Source organism: Suricata suricatta, chromosome 10, assembly GCF_006229205.1.
Source record: "Suricata suricatta isolate VVHF042 chromosome 10, meerkat_22Aug2017_6uvM2_HiC, whole genome shotgun sequence".
NCBI lineage: Eukaryota > Metazoa > Chordata > Mammalia > Carnivora > Herpestidae > Suricata > Suricata suricatta.
The window spans coordinates 99,737,554-99,755,570 of record NC_043709.1 but is presented as its reverse complement, the minus strand read 5'-3'; the positions used below and the strand labels follow the sequence as shown (position 1 = coordinate 99,755,570).

The window sequence follows — 18,017 nt, the reverse complement described above, 5'->3', positions numbered from 1 at the left end:
ATACCTGCCGTACTGGCCCTGGTTGAGGTCCGCCAAGGTGCTGTGTTCTTCCCCTGGAATCTCACCTGAACCTTTGAACACCTACTGTGCCCTCCCTCCCCTGTTTGTTGGCCCCCACCCACATGCCCCAAATCTGACTGATATGCTTCAGAATCCACCTTTCTCTGGGATGGATTCCCTTGTCCACCCAGATAGCTCAGGACCCTGTTCTGTGGCCCTGTAGTTCACCTGGACTTTGTTTTTCATGCCGCTCGTCACACTTTGCCATGATTATTTATTTAATGTATGTCTTCCTTGCCAAGATATAAGCCCACATATAATTTGTCACAATGATATTCCAAGGCACATAGTAGGATCTTAGAAATATGAATTGTGCAGATAAATACAGGAACAAGGTGCAGAGGCCACAAGACCAGGCAGCTTTTCCAAGAGCACAGAGACTTATTCAGAACCCAACATTGCTCAACCAAAGGCACATTTTATTCTCTCCAAGAGACTACACAAGGAATAGAAGAGGAACCTGGCATGATGGGGATGTGGTCGGGAGATCACAGGTGTGGTGATGGGGAGGCATTCAAGGGGTAAGTGGGATGTGAGAGAATAAGCTTGTGAGTCATAGATTCTGGTCTGGCTGTGATCCTGGATGAGAAACTTAAACTCCCTGGTCTTCTTTTAACCTATGAAAAGATTTTTTTAAAATAATTTATAGAGTCTTCCTTAATTCACATATTTATAATTCCAGTCATTTCACTAGACTAGGACTTCTCAATGTCAGAATCACCTGGGGTGTGTGTTACAAAGGTAGAATCCTGAGCCCCACCCAATCCTCTGGATAAGTATCTCTGTAAGTGTGGTCAGGGAATCTACATTTTAACATCCTCTGGGGTGATTATTTTTACAAATGCAAGTTTGTGAGAGGGTGGGAACTGGGTCTACCTCATTCACTCACATATCCCCAAACTCTTTCCAATGCAGTGCAGAGATGGGGTACTCAGTAAGTATTTCTTGATGGGTGAATAAATGAATGAGTAAATGGTACAGTCACAGAAATGTGGATACCTTTCCTTGACCAAGGCAGAAGAGGAAGAGGGCCACTGCCTCACTATGGTCTATGGGTAACTTCCTTCCCCTTTGGGGCTGAATTCCCCATTTTTAAAATATGGTAGTCAGACTAAGTGACTCACATGATTTCTCCCTGCCTTAATACTCCACAGCACCATGAATCTATGCTTTCTGTTTCCCTTTGCCTTCCTCCTTGAGAGAAAAAGGATCAAGGTAAAAATCAACCACAACCCAGAGATTCGTTGTGAGTTTTAATAGGAGGGGTGGAGTCAAACAGTTTAGAGGAACGTATAAAAAGACCTTTTACTTTTTGCTGGAACAGGATATGGTTTGTGCATAGCACATACATATTAAAAAACAGAAGCATCACATTTTACAAACACATGACTGAACAAATTCTGAGTTTTTCTACTTACTTTACCCAAACTTGAGGACAGCTCTGCACTGGGACCCAGCCTGAGGTATTAATTGATTTATAGAAAGGGGAAACCACATGAGGACACAGCTGTCTGAATGCTGCAATCTCAGTAGTTCAATGAGGTATACGAACATGGTTCTGTGTTGGCTCCCGGCACGATAGACTAGATTCAGTATCTGTTTTGGGCAAAATCACTCTCTCCTCCCATTTTGGGAAGAGGAAACACCAACTCAGATGTATTCGCAGAATGGAGTATTTCTATCTACTCTTCTGGCCTTGTTGCAAGCATTCTGGGAGGTAGCAGAATGAGTGGCCATTCCTGGCTGGGAGGAAGTGGGGGGCGAAGATTTGAGGGACCCACTTTCTGGACATGAAAGTGGCATGTGGCACAGAATCCTTCCCCAGTGACATCTGACCTGGAACCTTTGGGGACAGAAAAATGTAGGAGCTTTCCAGCTTCTGTCCATGTAAAAAGCAGCAGAAGGGGATAGATGGGAGAGAGAATACCCCCACATCTTAGGGGCAGCAATCATCCTTGGTAGGTACATTTGCACCAGTGGTTGTGGCACAAAAGACGGAAGGATAGTGCATATACAAAGTTGGGAGGAAGGCTGGGGCACCTGGGTGGCTCAATTGGCTAAGCGTCCAACTTTGGCTCAGGTCATGATCTTATAGTTTGTGGGTTTAGCCCCCTGTCAGGCTCTGTGCTGATAGCTGATAGCCTGGAGCCTGTTTTGGATTCTGTGTCTCACTTTCTCTCTGCCCCTCCCTCACTCACACTCTGTCTCTGTCTCTGTCTCTCTCAAAAACAAATAATAAAAATATAAAAAAAAAAAAAGCTGGGAGGAAGGAGAACTACAGCTCGTGGACTCTCATACACCCTACTCCCCTAGGATTGCACAGAGCGATAACTCGGAGGCTCTGAGGTGTAGGACAAGAAAGGGGCCCAGCACCATTATGAGAAAAATTCCAAGCTTCTCAGCATAGGACTAGGGCAGGAGAGACTTTCAGGCCTGGGTTATTGGCCTGGGAAGATCCTATGTATCTAGAAAGGAGAGAGGTTTGTAGCCTGGATCAGATGACAAGAGACAAGAGAAAATATTCTCTTTCTTAAGTCATAGAATGGCCCTCAACAGGGACTCGGAGTGTGTGTGCTGGATGTGCTGTGGGACACGGTCGCAGAGGGGAGAGGCTGTGAAGGGTAGTGGTAGGGTATTAATTACAAACTTATATGTTTCTTTCCAAAGGAGGTTAAAAAATCATGGCCAGTGGGAAGGGAAGGGGTGTTAGAAGGCAGTGAATGATGAAGTGAACATAAGCATCAGCTTCAATGAGGCAGTGGTTTCTGGTTTCCTCTGAGGTCCATCCATTGCCCTGAGGAGGGTGCAGATTCTACAAGGGGCCTGGAGCTCCCCTATTGTTTCTGAGCTTGCCTCCCTCAGCTGAGAAATTCATCTTAAAGTGTGCACACATGTTGCTCTAATTTTTATCATTTGTTCTTAAAGAAGGAATAAGTCAGCATCTGGGCTCTTGGAGACTCAAGTTTGCATGAAGCTGCCAGAGAAAGTTCAGGATAGGAGAGAAGCCAGTGACTACCAAACTCTGTAAACCACGGTTGTAGCTCAGGATTTGGGGGAGAAAGGACCCAAGGTGTTTGTAATAGAGGGCAGCAGGAAGGTGAGGTTCATTGTTTCCCTGCTGCTGCCTTCTGGATTCAGCGGGGCTGAGAGCTGAGTCCAGGACTCAGTAGACATGGCGATCAGACAGGAGACAACTCTGTAAGCCTGCGCACAGACACAGTAGCAGGCAAGAAGAGACTGAGCTTGCTGATCGTCCTTTGTTCCTGCCCCGTAACCCACTTCTGTGGATGGAGAGTGACTTGTCCTAAGCCGCTTACAGGTCAAAGAGAAAGCTCTTGGGAGAGAACTCCTCTGGACAGGAAAGGTTTTAAAAGTCAACGATGCATCCCCACACCCAGGAATATATTCAAAATGTTCAACATAGGCTCTGGCACCAGTGTGAACAGGTGCCCTTCTGCTAGTAACCAGTTCCTATCAAAGGCAATTGGTGTGCTGGTGCCTCCATGTAGTGACTGAATAGCAAGGCTATTAGTCATAGCATCTCCTTCTCACTCTTAGCATGAAAAATGAGACTGAACATTTGGAGGAACACCTTGTCAGTATCTCAGCACTTTCAGGAGCCTCTAGAGAGATGCAGGAAAGGTCGAACAGTCTGAGGCCTCTCCTTAGAAGTGTGTCCCCTCTCATGCCAAATTGGCTCAGAGATTTAGGAAGAAAGGAGCTAATGCTTTGGGACCTAAAACTTTCCTCCTCACCAGATCACTGTCCTTCCATCCACCCAGCCTTCCTGCACTGCTGGCACATTCCATTGGGAACTGATACGCGCCTTAGGTCCTGAGTGCACCAGTTTCTGATGTACCCTGTCATAGAGGCCAGTCAATCACTCTGGACAAGATAATAAGCTTTGTCCCCTACCTCCAAGCAGACCTGACTCCCAGTATTCTAAATGGTCGAGACGGACCAACTTTCTCCCACTTGACCCAAGATACCAGCTCCTTCCTGTTTTTTTCCAAGGCTTGGCCATGTCCTCTCTTGCTCCCTAGCTCTTACTGTCTGTTCAGTCTTTGCTCACCTTGGTGTGGCCTTTCCCTCCTCACCCATAACATGCCCTCCCTGATGTGTGCCAGGCAGAAAGTAGTCAATATGATGTCTCCCTTGGGTTGCCAACCTCCACATCCATCTCACAGTCGCTCAGCTCAGATCTATCTATAGATGGCCGCATCTGCAAATAGAGAGGTGTGTCGAAGATGAAGATATTTGAAGCAGATGAGGGGTTGTCTTGCAGGGGCCCCTGAGAGCAGCAGAGGGTGTCAGGTCATTTTGTAACTTGATGGTTCATGTGTGCCGAAAATATTTGCACTCCGATATGGCTCTCTCTGGTTTCAGATTTAGAAACATTCCAAAGGTTCAGGAATCTGAAGGCTCCAGGCAGACAACATTTATAGTCGCTTGGGGAACCTCTGCTTTAAATACTCTCAAAGGACAGGAGGCAAGAAGGCATTGTACAGCAAGGAGATGTTTCAGCTTGGCTGCTTGATTTCACAGGATTATCACTCTTCTCTTACTGTAGGGGGGCTGGAGGGGGCAAACTCTGTAGGTCATGGTTCCCATTCTACTGCATCCAGGCACAAGCATGTATGCAAACTGATGATGACCAAGAAGGAAGTGAGAGTATCAGATAAGGACTTGGGTGAGTTTCCTGGACGTAGCTGGAGAGGAATTATCATCTGCAGTCCAAAGCCTCTCTACTTCCTTCATGCCCTATTTTGCATCCCCTCACCCCTCGCCAAACAGGTTGCCATTATTAGGATCCTTGTCATCTGAGGTTAAAATAAGACCCAGTTCAAAGTGAGGAAAAGTTATGGGCAGGCGGCCTGGCCCCAGCTTTTTTTTGGAGCCACATGCAGCACTGAAACCTCCAGGCAGAATGGCACTGCATAGAACATCCAGTCCCCTCCGCTGCTTCTAGCAGGTCTTCCCCAACTGTGCAAGACCCTGCTCTACCTCTTTTCTCCCTCAGCCCCCCTCTCCGGAGCTCTCAGAGGCAGGAAGTTTGGAGCATGTCCACCTTCTTTCTGGTTTGCAGTTAAACCCTACTCCCTCCCACCCTGCCCTCCCTACCCTTAGAGGACAGCTGTGCCCCACCAACCATGCAACCCATGCATGTACTCAGTGGCCTCTGGATGGAAGGATGATGGAAAGAAGCAGAATGGGCACACACATCAATCCTGCTGGTTTGGCAAGTGACATTCTTGCAGGTAGGTTCCTGCAGCAATGACACTGGGAGAAAAAAACCCAATGCTCTACAATGCCTTTTCTCAGATCACCTACACGAAGATGTATGGATATACATCAACACACACGAATACTTTCACCCCAGCCTTTCCCTGTGCACATGGTCATATGCCTCATGTACCTTCTTTCTTCAGTTGAGGTCAGAGCATGCATCCATTGCCATTCTATGATGTTGGCTGCAACCCCTCTTTTGGGTTGGTTACATATCATGGGGTCCGGTGGCCCAGGGAACCAACTCAGGTCTCCCCAAGCACAGGAGAAGCCTGACTCAGGAGTCATGGGAGGTAAGCGGAATTGTTCAATTGTGCAAAATTCCAATACAAAAGATGTTGCTTTCAATCTGTGAGCCTTCTTTGAGGGTCCTTATATCCTGGGAAGGAAGTGAGTGACAGTCATGATTGGGGACACCTTGCTGCCCCGCTTTACCCGTCCATATTTGCTCAGTGCGATATAGGCCCCTCGGTACAGGTCTGACTCGTAGGCATTGTAATTGTTGGGCAGGAGGGTTTCTCTGAACTTGCATTCCTCTTGGAAGCTGGGCTGCGAAAGAAATGGACAAACAACAGAGGCTCAATGATAAATGAGGTGTAGTGGCCCCCTACCGGGTGTACCTCCCTTCCCTCTGTAAAATAGCCAGCAGAGAAACTGAGCCATGTTAGGCCATTCTAGGCCAACCAAATCATGGAAGGGCAGAAAAGAAGAGACTTCCGAGCTCTGTTGGACCCCTCTCACATGCCCCTCTTCACAATGAGCAAATCAAGGCCTGGGGACATGGATGGAAGGTCTGTGTCACATGGGGTAAGTCTGACTTTCATTTCAGGGCACTTTCATTTTTCACCAAGCACTTTCCTGATAATATATTACATTCAGAGAAAGGACCATAAAAGGATATAATAGACTGTTTTCCCAAGTCCACTGTGAGAGGTGGTCGAGCGGTACGGGTTTGGGAGCCTGGGCTCTATTTAGTGGTTTTTCTGCTTCCTAGTTGTGTGACCATGGGCAGGCTCCTCCCTCTCAGCCTTGGTTCCCTCTCCTGCAAGCTGTGTGCTGGGGGAGGAGGGGTGGAGCACATGATTCCCCAAGTCCTTTCCAGCACTATCTGTTGACTATGTTAACCCTTTCTTCTTTCCACTGGTGTCCCTTCACTCTATCTTTCCCAGTTTCCCCCCCTAGGTTTGTCACCCATTAAAGATGCCCATTCTTGGTCTTGGCTTTGAGCCCAGAAGATGTCTGTTGCCTCCTAGATATTCACAGCTCTTTAGAAAAGTTCAGGAACAGAGATGGTAAGAAGCAGCGATTTTTATGGGGAACAGAACCTGGTTCCCTCTGTGGCAGGTGGTGCCATGGAGTCTGGGGCCTGTGCTAATTTGGTAGAGAAGCGTGTGGAGCACCTGTTCTGAAAATGAGCACTAAACTTCCTGCCACACATCAACGAGTTCACTCCCGATGCACCACCCGTGCTCTCCTTTATTCCTAGAAAAGAAGGCCCTCCATTCCCTGGCCTGCGGGGGCCAATGCTGAGGGAGGCTGGGGGGATTTCTGTGTTTTGCATAGGGAGTGGCTCTGAGGGGTCTAGAGGAAGAGAAACAAGGGGAGAGCCAGGAGGTCTGGGATCCAGTCTGGAAAGAAATACAGAATGAAACACAAAGAGAGGTGGGGTGTAATTTCTGACTCCTTCCTGCTGACTGAGGCCATCAGCTATAAAAAGCCCACTCAATGGCTGGCCGGCTGTGCCAAAGGTGTCGTCTGGCCTTCTCTGAAGGAATCATACTATAAGCGCCCTGGGCTGGCCAGAGGCGGGGGATGGACCAGAGCCTCTTCCTGTTATGAACAGAGGGTGATGAGCTAGCTCCCTGGGCTCCCAGATGCCCACAGCTCTTTGGATGCACCTCTCAGACAGCATGTACAACAGTGTGTGATCCCCAGGGACAGCTTCTTCTTTCCCAGTAGACTCCAAGTTCCTTGAGACAAGGATTGTGTCTTGTCAGGTATGTGAACCTGAGTGGATGACGACTTCATAGGGACACCAATGAGACAGATGGACACCCATGCATGACTGGCTCCTTCAGTGTAGCATGAGAGTGAGTAAGGGCCCAGCACATGTAAGGAGGGAACACCACACTCCCCTCTGCCCTTTGCCCCTCACTCCTTTCTCCGCTCAGGCCTCCAGTTTATTGTTTACAAGGCACTTCCACCTGTATTAATTTACTTGAGGTGAATGTGAAAGCTTTAGCCAGTCACACCAACTGGCTTCCGAATACCACACTAGGGAGTTTGGGTTTTTTACAACCTTTAGTTTCCCTTGTTATGGATGCTCACTAACTATTTGTGAAAGGACTATCCCAAAGGTAGACCAAACTAAGCAAATTAGGTACAGAGCATTTTTGTGCACTAGCTTTGAGGTTATGCTGATGATGATTCACCTCTTACTTATCTGTGTGAACTTGGCAAGTGATTTAAACTTCTTCCCTCATCTGTAAAGTGGAAGCAGTAAAAATAATTATGTCATGGATTTGGAGCATTAATTGAAATAAGGTACAGGAAGCCCATGGTATAACACCTGGAACATAGTAAAATAAAAAAAATAGAGGGCACCTGGGTGGCTCAGTCAGTTAAGTGTCTGACTCTTGATTTCAGCTCAGGTCAAGAGCTCACGGTTCTTGGGATTGAGCCCCACATCAGGCTCTGCACTGACAGTGTGGAGCCTGTTTGGGATTCTCTTCCTCTCTCTGCCCTTCCCTTGCTTACATGCTCTCTCTTTCTCTCTCTCGCCCTCTCTTTCTCAAATAAGTAAATAAACAAAAAATTGTTATCACTGTAATTCTTCTCCATCATGAACTACTCTACATTAAAAGCTCTAAAGAACTTTGTCTTACCCTGGATTGCCATTCCTGCAAAACCTGCTGTGGGTTATTGGGCATTTTCACTTTTAAGCTCTGCAGTTATTGACCGAATGACTTGCATAAGAAGAACTTAGAACTAGGACACACAGAGACTGACACTCCGGCACTGCTCCTCAGGGCCTCTCTGGACCATGGCCACAGGAGCTGAGGCTGCTAGAGAAGCAAAGCTCTGAAGCAACAGCACGAAGAGAATAGAAACTTAGGACTGACTGTAAAAGGCAAGTGGAAAGCAAAGTTACATCGATTAGAAGTCTGGTGCCGATTGACAAACAAAAGAGTCCAGAAGTAGATCCAAATGTATGTCAGTATAACACAAAAAAATGGATCTGAAATTAATATAAAAGTGGTGTTCAAATCACTGGAGACAACATGGTGTTGAAACAGCTGGGTAATATCTAATAATAATACTACTACTAATAATAATAGAAGTTTGATTTATTATTTCATTCCTTACATTAAAATAAATTCTACAAGTAGCAAAGACCTAAATGTAAAAAAGAGAACCTTGCAAGTCCAGAAAAAAATTTGTTTAAATAATCTTGAATCAGGAAGATCTTTTTGAGCAGGACACAAAACACTGGATGCATAAAAAAAAGCAAAACGAATACATTTGACTTCTGCCTGGAAAAAATTACCTTTAACAAACAAAAAAAATATATAAATAGCAAAGTCAGTTAAAAAATAGTTGCAATGCATATGTGTCAGAGAGTACATTTTGTTACTATATTCAGAGCCCTTAACTGAGAAACGGACAGTGTTTATGAACAGACCATTCACAGAAGAGGAAATGCAGCTGGCATTTGGACATGAGAAAATACACCCAATAAGAGAAAATGCAAATCCTAGCAGTGAGACCACATTTTTAATAGTGTGAGTAAAAGAAAGCATATGTTTGGGGACTGCTGGGCGGGTTAGTCAGGTAAGCATCTGACTTCGGTTACGCTCTCAGTTTGTGAGTTCAAGCCTCCTGTTAGGCTCTGTGCTGTCCTCTATGCTCCCCTCTCTCTGCCCTTCCTCTGTGTTCTCTCTCTCTCTCTCTCTCTCTCTCTCTCTCTCTCTCTCTCTTAAAAATACATAAACATTAGAAAAAGAAATCAGATGTTTGATAGTATTCTTTCACTGGTGAAGGCATGAAGACCAGGAATTCTCATTTCATGTCTGTAGGTATGTATATTGTTATAACCTCTGTAAAGGGCAATTTGACAATATCTACTGGAATACAAAGAGAATATGGCTGTGGTTAGTAATCCCACTCACAGGAATATATCTAACTAGCGCCCTCCCACACACGTACAAGAATTTCTCACTGAAACATTATTTATAATATTAAAAGATGCAAAACAACAGAGTGTCTATTAGGAAGGGAGTAGTTAATTCAGTGAGGCAGAGCTACACAATTGAATACTATTAAGCCATGAAAGAATACAAAACCTCTGTGGGCACTGACTTGAAATGGTCTCAAAGACATACTGTTAAGTGATGAAGCAAGGTTCAAAATGGTGTGTAGCATGCTCCTATTTGTGTGACTTCTAAACAACAGTGAGGGCGCACACACTGTGATGATACGCAAGAACCAGGACAGCATCTTTGTCTGGGGAGGTACTAGTGGCTTCAAGAGGGCAGTAAGAAGGAGACGACATTCCCATGGCACATTCTTTTACATCTTTCTCCCTACCTTAAACCGTGTTCATGCATTACCTAGTCATCGAAGTAGATTTTTTAAAGTGGGAAGGCAGTTCAGGTTATGAGAAGGGCCAGGAAATGGAATGAGAAAACATTTATATCACAAACTGGCGGTGCCTCTGTGTCCTGCCCAGCCCCTGCCACCTGCCGCTTTTCCCTCAGTTCTAACTGGTACCGCCCTCAGTTTCCAGGATTCATTTCTGATCTGGATGGTGGTTAAGGGAGAGGATTTGTGTGTGGTTTGCAAACTCTAGAGAGGAATTCAAACCTTGGGGCCGAGTGTGCGAGGGAGAGGAGGGAAAAGAAGAGGAACTAGTGATTCAGACAAGAAATTCTGAGCACGTCTGCCCATATCCTCCAATCTAAAATGTGTCCAGTTTAAGAATCCAGCCTTTCACAGTGTCTGGGTCTCCTAAAACATTGGTTAAATGATTGTTCACATTGTGCCTTGTTCTCTCCTCATTGCATTTTGATTATTTAAGTTCCCTCCCCTTTAAAACAAATTTTCCCACTTTTGTTTCTTTCCATTTGGTTCATTTTCTCTAGCCTTGCTCATATTACCAGCCTTTTCCAGAGCTGTGTACAAATCTAAAGTGAAAAGAGAAGTGGATGACGTTTGCTTTCTAAGTGCTCTCTTTCCCTTGCCTGTCTCTTCCTGCACCTTTCCTTCCTGTCCTTGGGGTTCAGGTGGCAGGAGGCCATGAGTATTTCCCTGAATTCCTTGAGACAGCCGATGCTTCAGGCCAGTGGCATTTTCCCAATGCCCAGACTGATGCCCAAGCTGGTATCCAGACCCAGCCCCTAAATCAATGGCTACTGCATCCTGAGCCTGGTCCTCAGGACCCACAAGAGCTAGCTCCTCCACTCTGGTGAGAAGAGCGCTCATGCCAAGTGAACACGGTGTTAACAAAAGCAGCTACCATATATTATTAGTTGAACAAATGAAAATAATTCCACCAGATCACATTTCCTGGTCCTGCTGGGTCTCAGTCCCCAGCGTGACAACATCTTAAATTCCATGTAGGTCTAATCAGACTTATGTGGAACCAAACTCCAAAGCAATCGGCTCTTACCATGGAGAAGGGCATTTTGCAGAGAGGCTTTGCAGAGGGCTGTTCAAGCATGTGACCTCTGGCAGAAATGCCCCAAGCCGTCTGGGCTGGACGAGACATCCTTCCTCTTGTCTTTGGGCAGAGCTAAGTCACTCGGACTGGTGGAGGTGGATGTTTGTCTTTTTTATTTTTTATTAGATGTTTCTGGAGGAAACTTTTATTTTATTTTATTTTTTTCATATAGTGTATTGTCAAGTTGGTTTCAGTTGGATTTTTATACACCAATAATGAAGCAACAGAAAGAGAAATCAAGAAACTGATTCCATTCACAATTGCACAACAAACCATAAAATACCTAGGAATAAACCTAACCAAAGATGTAAAAGACCTGTATGATGAAAAATATAGAAAACTTATGAAAGAAATTGAAGAAGACACCAAGAAATGGAAAAACATTCCATGCTCGTGGATCGGAAGAATAAACATTGTTAAAATGTAATTATTACCGAAAGCAATCTACACATTCAATGCAATCCCCATCAAAATTGCACCAGCATTCTTCTCAAAGCTGGAACAAGCTATCCTAAAATTCATATGCAACTGCAAAAGACCCCGAATAGCCAAAATAATACTGAAGAAGAAAACCAAAACAGGAGGCATCACAATCCCAGACTTTAGCCTCTACTACAAAGCGGTCATCATCAAGACAGTATGGTATTGGCACAGAAACAGACATATGGACCAATGGAATAGAATAGAGGTGTATGCTTGTCTTTAAAGCTCTTCCTGCCAGGGCTAAGCCGTGACCACTTGCTTCTAGTCCTCCTGGTTTGTGAGTGTGAATGGGAGGGGCAGGGGTGGGTGATGTTTAAGGAGGTGGGAAGTGGAGAGAGGAAAAAAAAAGACTCTTTTTCCTAAGACCCTTTCCTCTTGGAGCTCCTTACTGCTTCCTTTTCTGTCCTTAGTGGAAATGGAGAAATCGATCACCTGTCTCAGCTCTGAAGAGGTCTGTATATTGTAGCCTTGTTTCCTAACACACAATGGCATTGTTGGCGGGCATGCCATTCTTGTCAATACTGTATAGCTCTCTGTAGCAGGCAGGCCGTGTGCTGGGGAGAGTCATGTGCAGGGTCTTGGGTCCCATCCCCATGGACTTCTACCTGGCAGGCGCTGACACATCCCCTCAGGAGTCTGTTCTCTGCTGGATGAGCTATGCTGCCAGCTGAGTGAGGGCATGGTGGTCCTCCCCTCTCCCAATGTAATGCCCACTGAGTAATCAAAGGCCTTGATGGATGAAACAAATACTGTGTTCTGCATGTTGTCATATTACTATTGATTAAAAGGATGCAGACACAGTTATAAGTAGTAAAACTAAAATCACTTAAAAGCATAACTGAATTTCTTCTCTCTTTTTGTCAGTATGCATTTTTTTCTTGGCCAAGGGATTCCCTATGAAAATCCCTGCTAAATGGTTCCTTGCAGAGAGTGCCCGAGCAGACAACCAACCCTAGTTCCTGGATCTCCAATCATTAGGTGGAGATTCTTGATATTTTTTCAATTTATTTTTAAAGCATTAAGGAGGCTGGAATTCACCTATTTCTGCCTCTGTCTACATGGAGAGAGCAGAGATCCAGGCCCAGGCAAGGTCAGGGATTTTGCCCCACATGAGCCGATAGTGGAGGGTAGTGGGCAGGAGCTAGAACTCGGTCCCAGTGTGTACATTAGATGCACATCCACTGTGCGCTTCCAGAGATTTACCTGCAGAGCCCTGAGGCAGATCTGCACACGGCACTGATTGCATGAATTTAGAGACCTAGTGTCCAGTCTGTAAAGGGAGGAAAAAGACCACATGCACCTACCAGGGCTGCTGGGGGATAATGCTTGGAAAGCACTCCGCAAGGTGCCCTACAAACAGTAGGTGCTCAATACAGGCAGCTATTTATATTGTCTCAGCTGGGAATAGGCACCCTGCCACAGGGCTCTGCGTCCCTCTTTCCTAGAAGTGAGACATGCAGGAAGTCACTTTTCCTAGGTAGGTTCTCTCAGCTCTTCTTCTCTGACCACGAGTTGTCCCCTGTCCCCACCCCCTGCAAGGGTCCCCTCCCCGCCATGAGAAATCTCATTTGGCTGCAGGCAGCAGCAGCTGAGCCCAGGGAGATGAGGCAGCTCTAGGGGCTTAAGGAAAATAGTGTGAATGAAATCATCACCCAGCGGGAGTCTTCCTGGCTCCAGGGATCAGTTGGCGATTGTTTTTTTAGACTGTGATAACAGGCCCCTGAGGGGCCGCGGGAGGGGGTAGAGGTGGTGCAGGAGCATCTGGTGCACAGCCACACAAAGCCTAGGTTGCCCAAGCTTCGGGCATAGTTGGGCCACACGCAGGGGTCCAGCCCCACTCTCCTACACCAGCCGGCCCAGCCCTGGGCTCCAGGCAGGACAGCCTCCCACCTCTGAGAAGGTGCTCCTGGACCCAGTGCTCCTCGAGCATGGGAGGGGTAGGGCAGAGTGTGCAGAATGAACAAGTCTTCCCTCAGGACAGCCCCCCCCCTTCCCTGGACTCTCTCATTTCGTGAACCCTCCAGCTCAGGGGACAGCCCAACCCTCTTTTAAGTCATGTGCCCTGGAGAAGGGGTGCAGGGGTGTCTCAGACATCAGGAGTCTGTTTGCACTTCAGAGGCAGCTCCTTCCCTTTTGCTACTCTGTGCTTTTCCCCTGTGTGGTGCCTCTGACTGTGATTAAAGCTCTGATTTTTGAATCACGTATAGGTTCTCTTACCGGGGTCATGGATTTCAAGTTGGAAATGGATATATTTTACGATATGTGTGCCTCTCTCCCTGACTCAAAGTTGAATGTCCTTCTTGTAAGGGTTTCTGTACTCTGTCCTTCTTTCCAAAGATCTACCTGCTAAATGGTCCCTTGCAGAGAGTACCCTAGCGGACAACCTCAGTTCCTGGCTCTCCAACTGGGGGGACCCCAGGCACTGTGCAGGCTGGCGAGTAGGGGCTTTTGGGAAGACTGTCTCCACAAGGAGGAGCCCTGCTTTACCGAAACCTAGGCTGGTCCCAGGCTGCCTCCTGTCTTCTCCAACACCTTTGCACAGAGTGGAGTCTGAGGAAGAAAGTGGGTGTCTGAGGATTCTAAACCTGATGCTGGGTTTCACCTGCCCAGTCCTCCAAAGGCTATGTGGCCTGGTGGTCCCCAAGCCTGCCTGTGCTTTGGAAACACCAGAGCAGCCTGAAAACAACAAGCAAACCAATCTTTAGGCCCCCATCCTAGCCCTGTCGAATAAGCATCTCTGATGGAGGTCTCTGCAAATCTGTACTTTTAACAAGCTACCAAGGTGATGGGAGGCAACAGGTCATCCCACACATGTCACTTCTAGGAAGGAGGGTTGCAGAAGGCCCCATAGCGGGGTGCCTTGCCACCTCTGCTGATATGATAGCCACCTCATATTGAGTACCTAATGTCTGCAGGCCACCCTATGGGATGCTTTCCAAGCATTATCCCCCAGCCGCCCTGGGAGGTGCATGGGACTTTATTCTCCCTTTGCAGATAAGACACTGGGTTCCTGAGGTCTCCTGTCTCGTCAGAGCTGCATGCAGACCCGCTTCAGGCCTCTGCAGGTAATGCACATCACAGCTGCACAGAAGTGCACTTGGTGGACAGACTGGGGACTGAGTTTTGGTTCCTGTCACCACCTAGCCTCCTGGTATTCCTCTTACTCTCGACACCTACTCTTAATCCACACCTTGTCTCTGTGCAAACTAACCCAGACTGAAGGTCATGGGGAGGGATGCCTGGGAGGCTCAGTCAGTTAAGCATCCAGCTCTGCTCTCGTTTTTGGCTCAGGTCATGATCTCACAGTTTGTGGGTTTGAGCCCTGCATCCAGCTCTGTGCTGATGGTGCAGAGCCTGCTTGGGATTCTCTCTCTCTGCTCCTTCACCCTCTCTCTCTCTCTCTCTCTCTCTCTCTCTCTCTCTCTCTCTCTCTCTCTCTCTCCCCCCCCCATCTCTTTCTCTCAAAATAAATAACTGAAAAAAATATCACAAGGAAGAACCCACCTGAGCTCCCCATTCGGGTATGTAACGGGCCTCCCATGTAGGGATGGCCTCCCAGGAGCCCGGCACCAATCCCAGATCTCTTTGCTCACTTCCTGGTGCTCACTCTGTTTCCAAGGAGAGGTAGAACAGCACTCCACGCCCTCCCCATAAATAACTCTGGTATTCCTTCACAATTGCTCAGAGGTCTACCTTTTTAGCCTTCTTATTTCTGTCAAAAGAATTCCCGGTTTCTTCAACTTTATAAGGATATTGTTTTTCCCAGCCCATATTTTGGAATAAGCCAAATCATAGGAAAAGAGACTCAGAACCCAGGGAGTCAACAAAAGCCGAGGATTTGGTAGATGCACTTAGAAGTCTGCTAGATTAACCAGAGGGCTGGCATTCACCCTCCCAGGGTGATCTGTGATGGGGAGTGGGCCGGAGCTGGGGTTCCAGCCCAGAGGGTGGAATAGGAGGATGCTTCTCCAGCCTACGGGATCAAGGGCCAGAGGACTTAAAACCTTAGAGTAAAATTTCAAGTTCCTTTGTCTCTCCTCCTCTTACTGTGCGCTAGGTGGGCTGCCTCTCAGAGGGCAGGTCATGGGGAACAGCACCCGGGCTGAAAGACTGGCTTGCTTCTTTCTGCCTTTCCGGTTCAGGGGGTCAAACCTAACCGTAAACCTGGGCAACAGCTTTATGCCAGGGTGTGGGTCTCCCTCACCCCCTGACCTGTGGTTCCTATTTAATTACAAAGGCTGGAAGTCTCAGGAAAAATGGGGTCCAAAGCAGAGAAGCCAGTTACCCGTGAAGCTTGCAGGCCTGTTACTGTCACAGGCCCTTCCTTCTTATTATAGACAAATTCCACTCAAGCTTTCATAGTATTTGCTTGAACTGTGTCGGGCTGCAGCGCTCATACAGCCTTGAGCTTCCCCAGCCCAGGGGACTCACCGTTGTGTATAATCTTCCTTTACTGTTCATGGCAACAAAGAGGGCACTCTTCACTCCAAAGAGGCTCACCACACCCCTCTCCACGGTGGAAATCTCTAGCAGGCCTAACAAAGAAAGAGGGGCCAGGTTAGCCATGGCTTGTGCAGGGCACAGTGGGACATCGATCTAGAGGGGCCACTCCAAGGGCATCTCAGTCCATCCCCGGCTCCTAGAAAGTCAGACTCTGCATCACCTCTATCCCTGATCTCACTTTGGCCTTGGTGAGTCCTGCCACTCTACTGTCAAAGATCCAGTTCCACTGGGGAAGTTCTGACATTGGGGTCAGGGACCGCAGCCATATCTACATAAGATTAGCCTTTACAGACTTCATCACACCAAGTCCTTGCCTGGGGTAGAAACATGAAGGCTGATTAGCTTTTAAATAATGTACATACTTTCCATGTTTCAATAAATCTCAGCTCATCTAATCTTGCAAACACTGCAACCACGTGGAAGACTGATGGCTTCTCTGGATCCCGCAGCCCCCAGTCCCCCTTGGGTGCGGGAACCCACATATGCAGCAACCCACTGACTTGCAGGACAAGGACCTGGGGGTGAAGAGGTCAGGTTGAAATAAAAAGAAAGATGTGCTTCAGCAGGAATTTTTGCAAAATACGTCCTTTCTTTCTTAAAGAGGGAAGCTGAGTAAAAATGAGCTTGGGTCGAATCTGATGCAAATACTCTTATCTATTCTCAATATTTTACCTTAGGGGTTCCTGGCTGATGGTTCCTGGTGGTCTTATACGGCCACAGATGTGCTTTTAACACTTTTAATCAATGCCACAGGGGCTCTGGGGTGATGGCAAAGACACCGGAATGCCTGGAGCTCAGCATATTAAGCCTGCACACAGCCAGGGTCAAAGTGAGTCTGGCGGGCGGGGGTGGCTATGCTTATAAGCATCCAAATAGAGAATACGACTTCTCTTCCCTTTAAAACAGGGCCCCATGCACCAGAGCAAGTCCCCTTCATCTTGTAGCCCTGCTTGCGCCCAAGCCCCCAGCTTCCCAACTGGTTGCAGCTGGCACTCACTGTAGGGGTTCTCCTCGTGGGTCCCGCTGATCCGGCCGTCGGGGGGCACCTGGAGGTGAAAGCCGATGCCCACGTTGCAGTAGAGCCTCCTCTGCCGCTTGATCCCCACCAAGTAGCCACTCTCCCAATTCACCCCAGCAATCTCTCCAGCTAGCCCAGCTCGAGACCTTGACAGCAGGGTGCCCCAGCCCCTGGAGTTCAGCAGCGTGCTGTTGGTGCGGGCGCCTGCAGGCGAGGGCAGCACCATGCCCACTAGGACGCCTAGGAAGATGAGAGCCCGCAGCGTGCCCTGAAGACGTCCTGCTCCCCGGGACATAGTGATGAACAGCCTCTGTCCCAGGGCCATCCACCTTGCCTCTCAGGCACGTGGTCAGAATTAATGGCCCTAAAAATACCGCCCTTCTTGTTTTTCTCCCCTCAGCATGGCGGCAGGGGCTTATTTTTGGAAGGCAGATGAAGGCTGCTGACATGAAACCAAAGCCTGCTTTGGGCACTCGAGTCAGGAGCAGAGGGACCCAGGCTGAGCCGCGGCTGGTAGGGACCATGGCTTGGGGACGGTGTCTAGCTTGTCCGCTTGCTCCGTCCCGAGTCGATTATATTTGATTTGACCTATCTTTATAGTTCAGCAGCCTGGCCCTCCCCTCCACCCATCATCACCCTGACGTCAACTGGCCCAGCTCACTTATCCAAGGCTGTAATATTAACCTGCTCCTGGGCCTGGCTGCCTCCCCAGACCCCCATCACCCTCCCCAGCCTCAGGGATTCTGGGAGCCACTGTCATTCCAGCTATGAGGCAGGAATGAAATGAGCAAGGAGCATCTCTGAGGGAGGGAGGACTTGGCTGGGGGCCCAGGGAAAGAGGGAGGCAAGAGGCCACCCACAACCCAAACTGGGCAAAAGTTCTTGGCCTGGCAGCGCTGGCTTCCTTATTTAGAGGGCAAAGGGTAAAGATAGTGATAGAGGAAAGCT

At 47.8% G+C, this 18,017-nt stretch overlaps 1 protein-coding gene across 1 annotated transcript; it reads right to left on the bottom strand.

Annotated features, from left to right (window-relative positions):
* Positions 1-5,718: 5,718 nt before the first annotated feature.
* Positions 5,719-17,469, bottom strand: FGF6 (fibroblast growth factor 6). Its single transcript, XM_029955928.1, has 3 exons — positions 17,049-17,469; positions 15,980-16,083; positions 5,719-5,895 (listed from the first exon to the last, which is right to left on the bottom strand). Exons 1-3 carry the CDS (start codon positions 17,392-17,394, stop codon positions 5,719-5,721), a joined length of 627 nt encoding a protein of 208 aa, XP_029811788.1. The 5' UTR covers positions 17,395-17,469.
* Between the last annotated feature and the right edge of the window lie 548 nt (positions 17,470-18,017).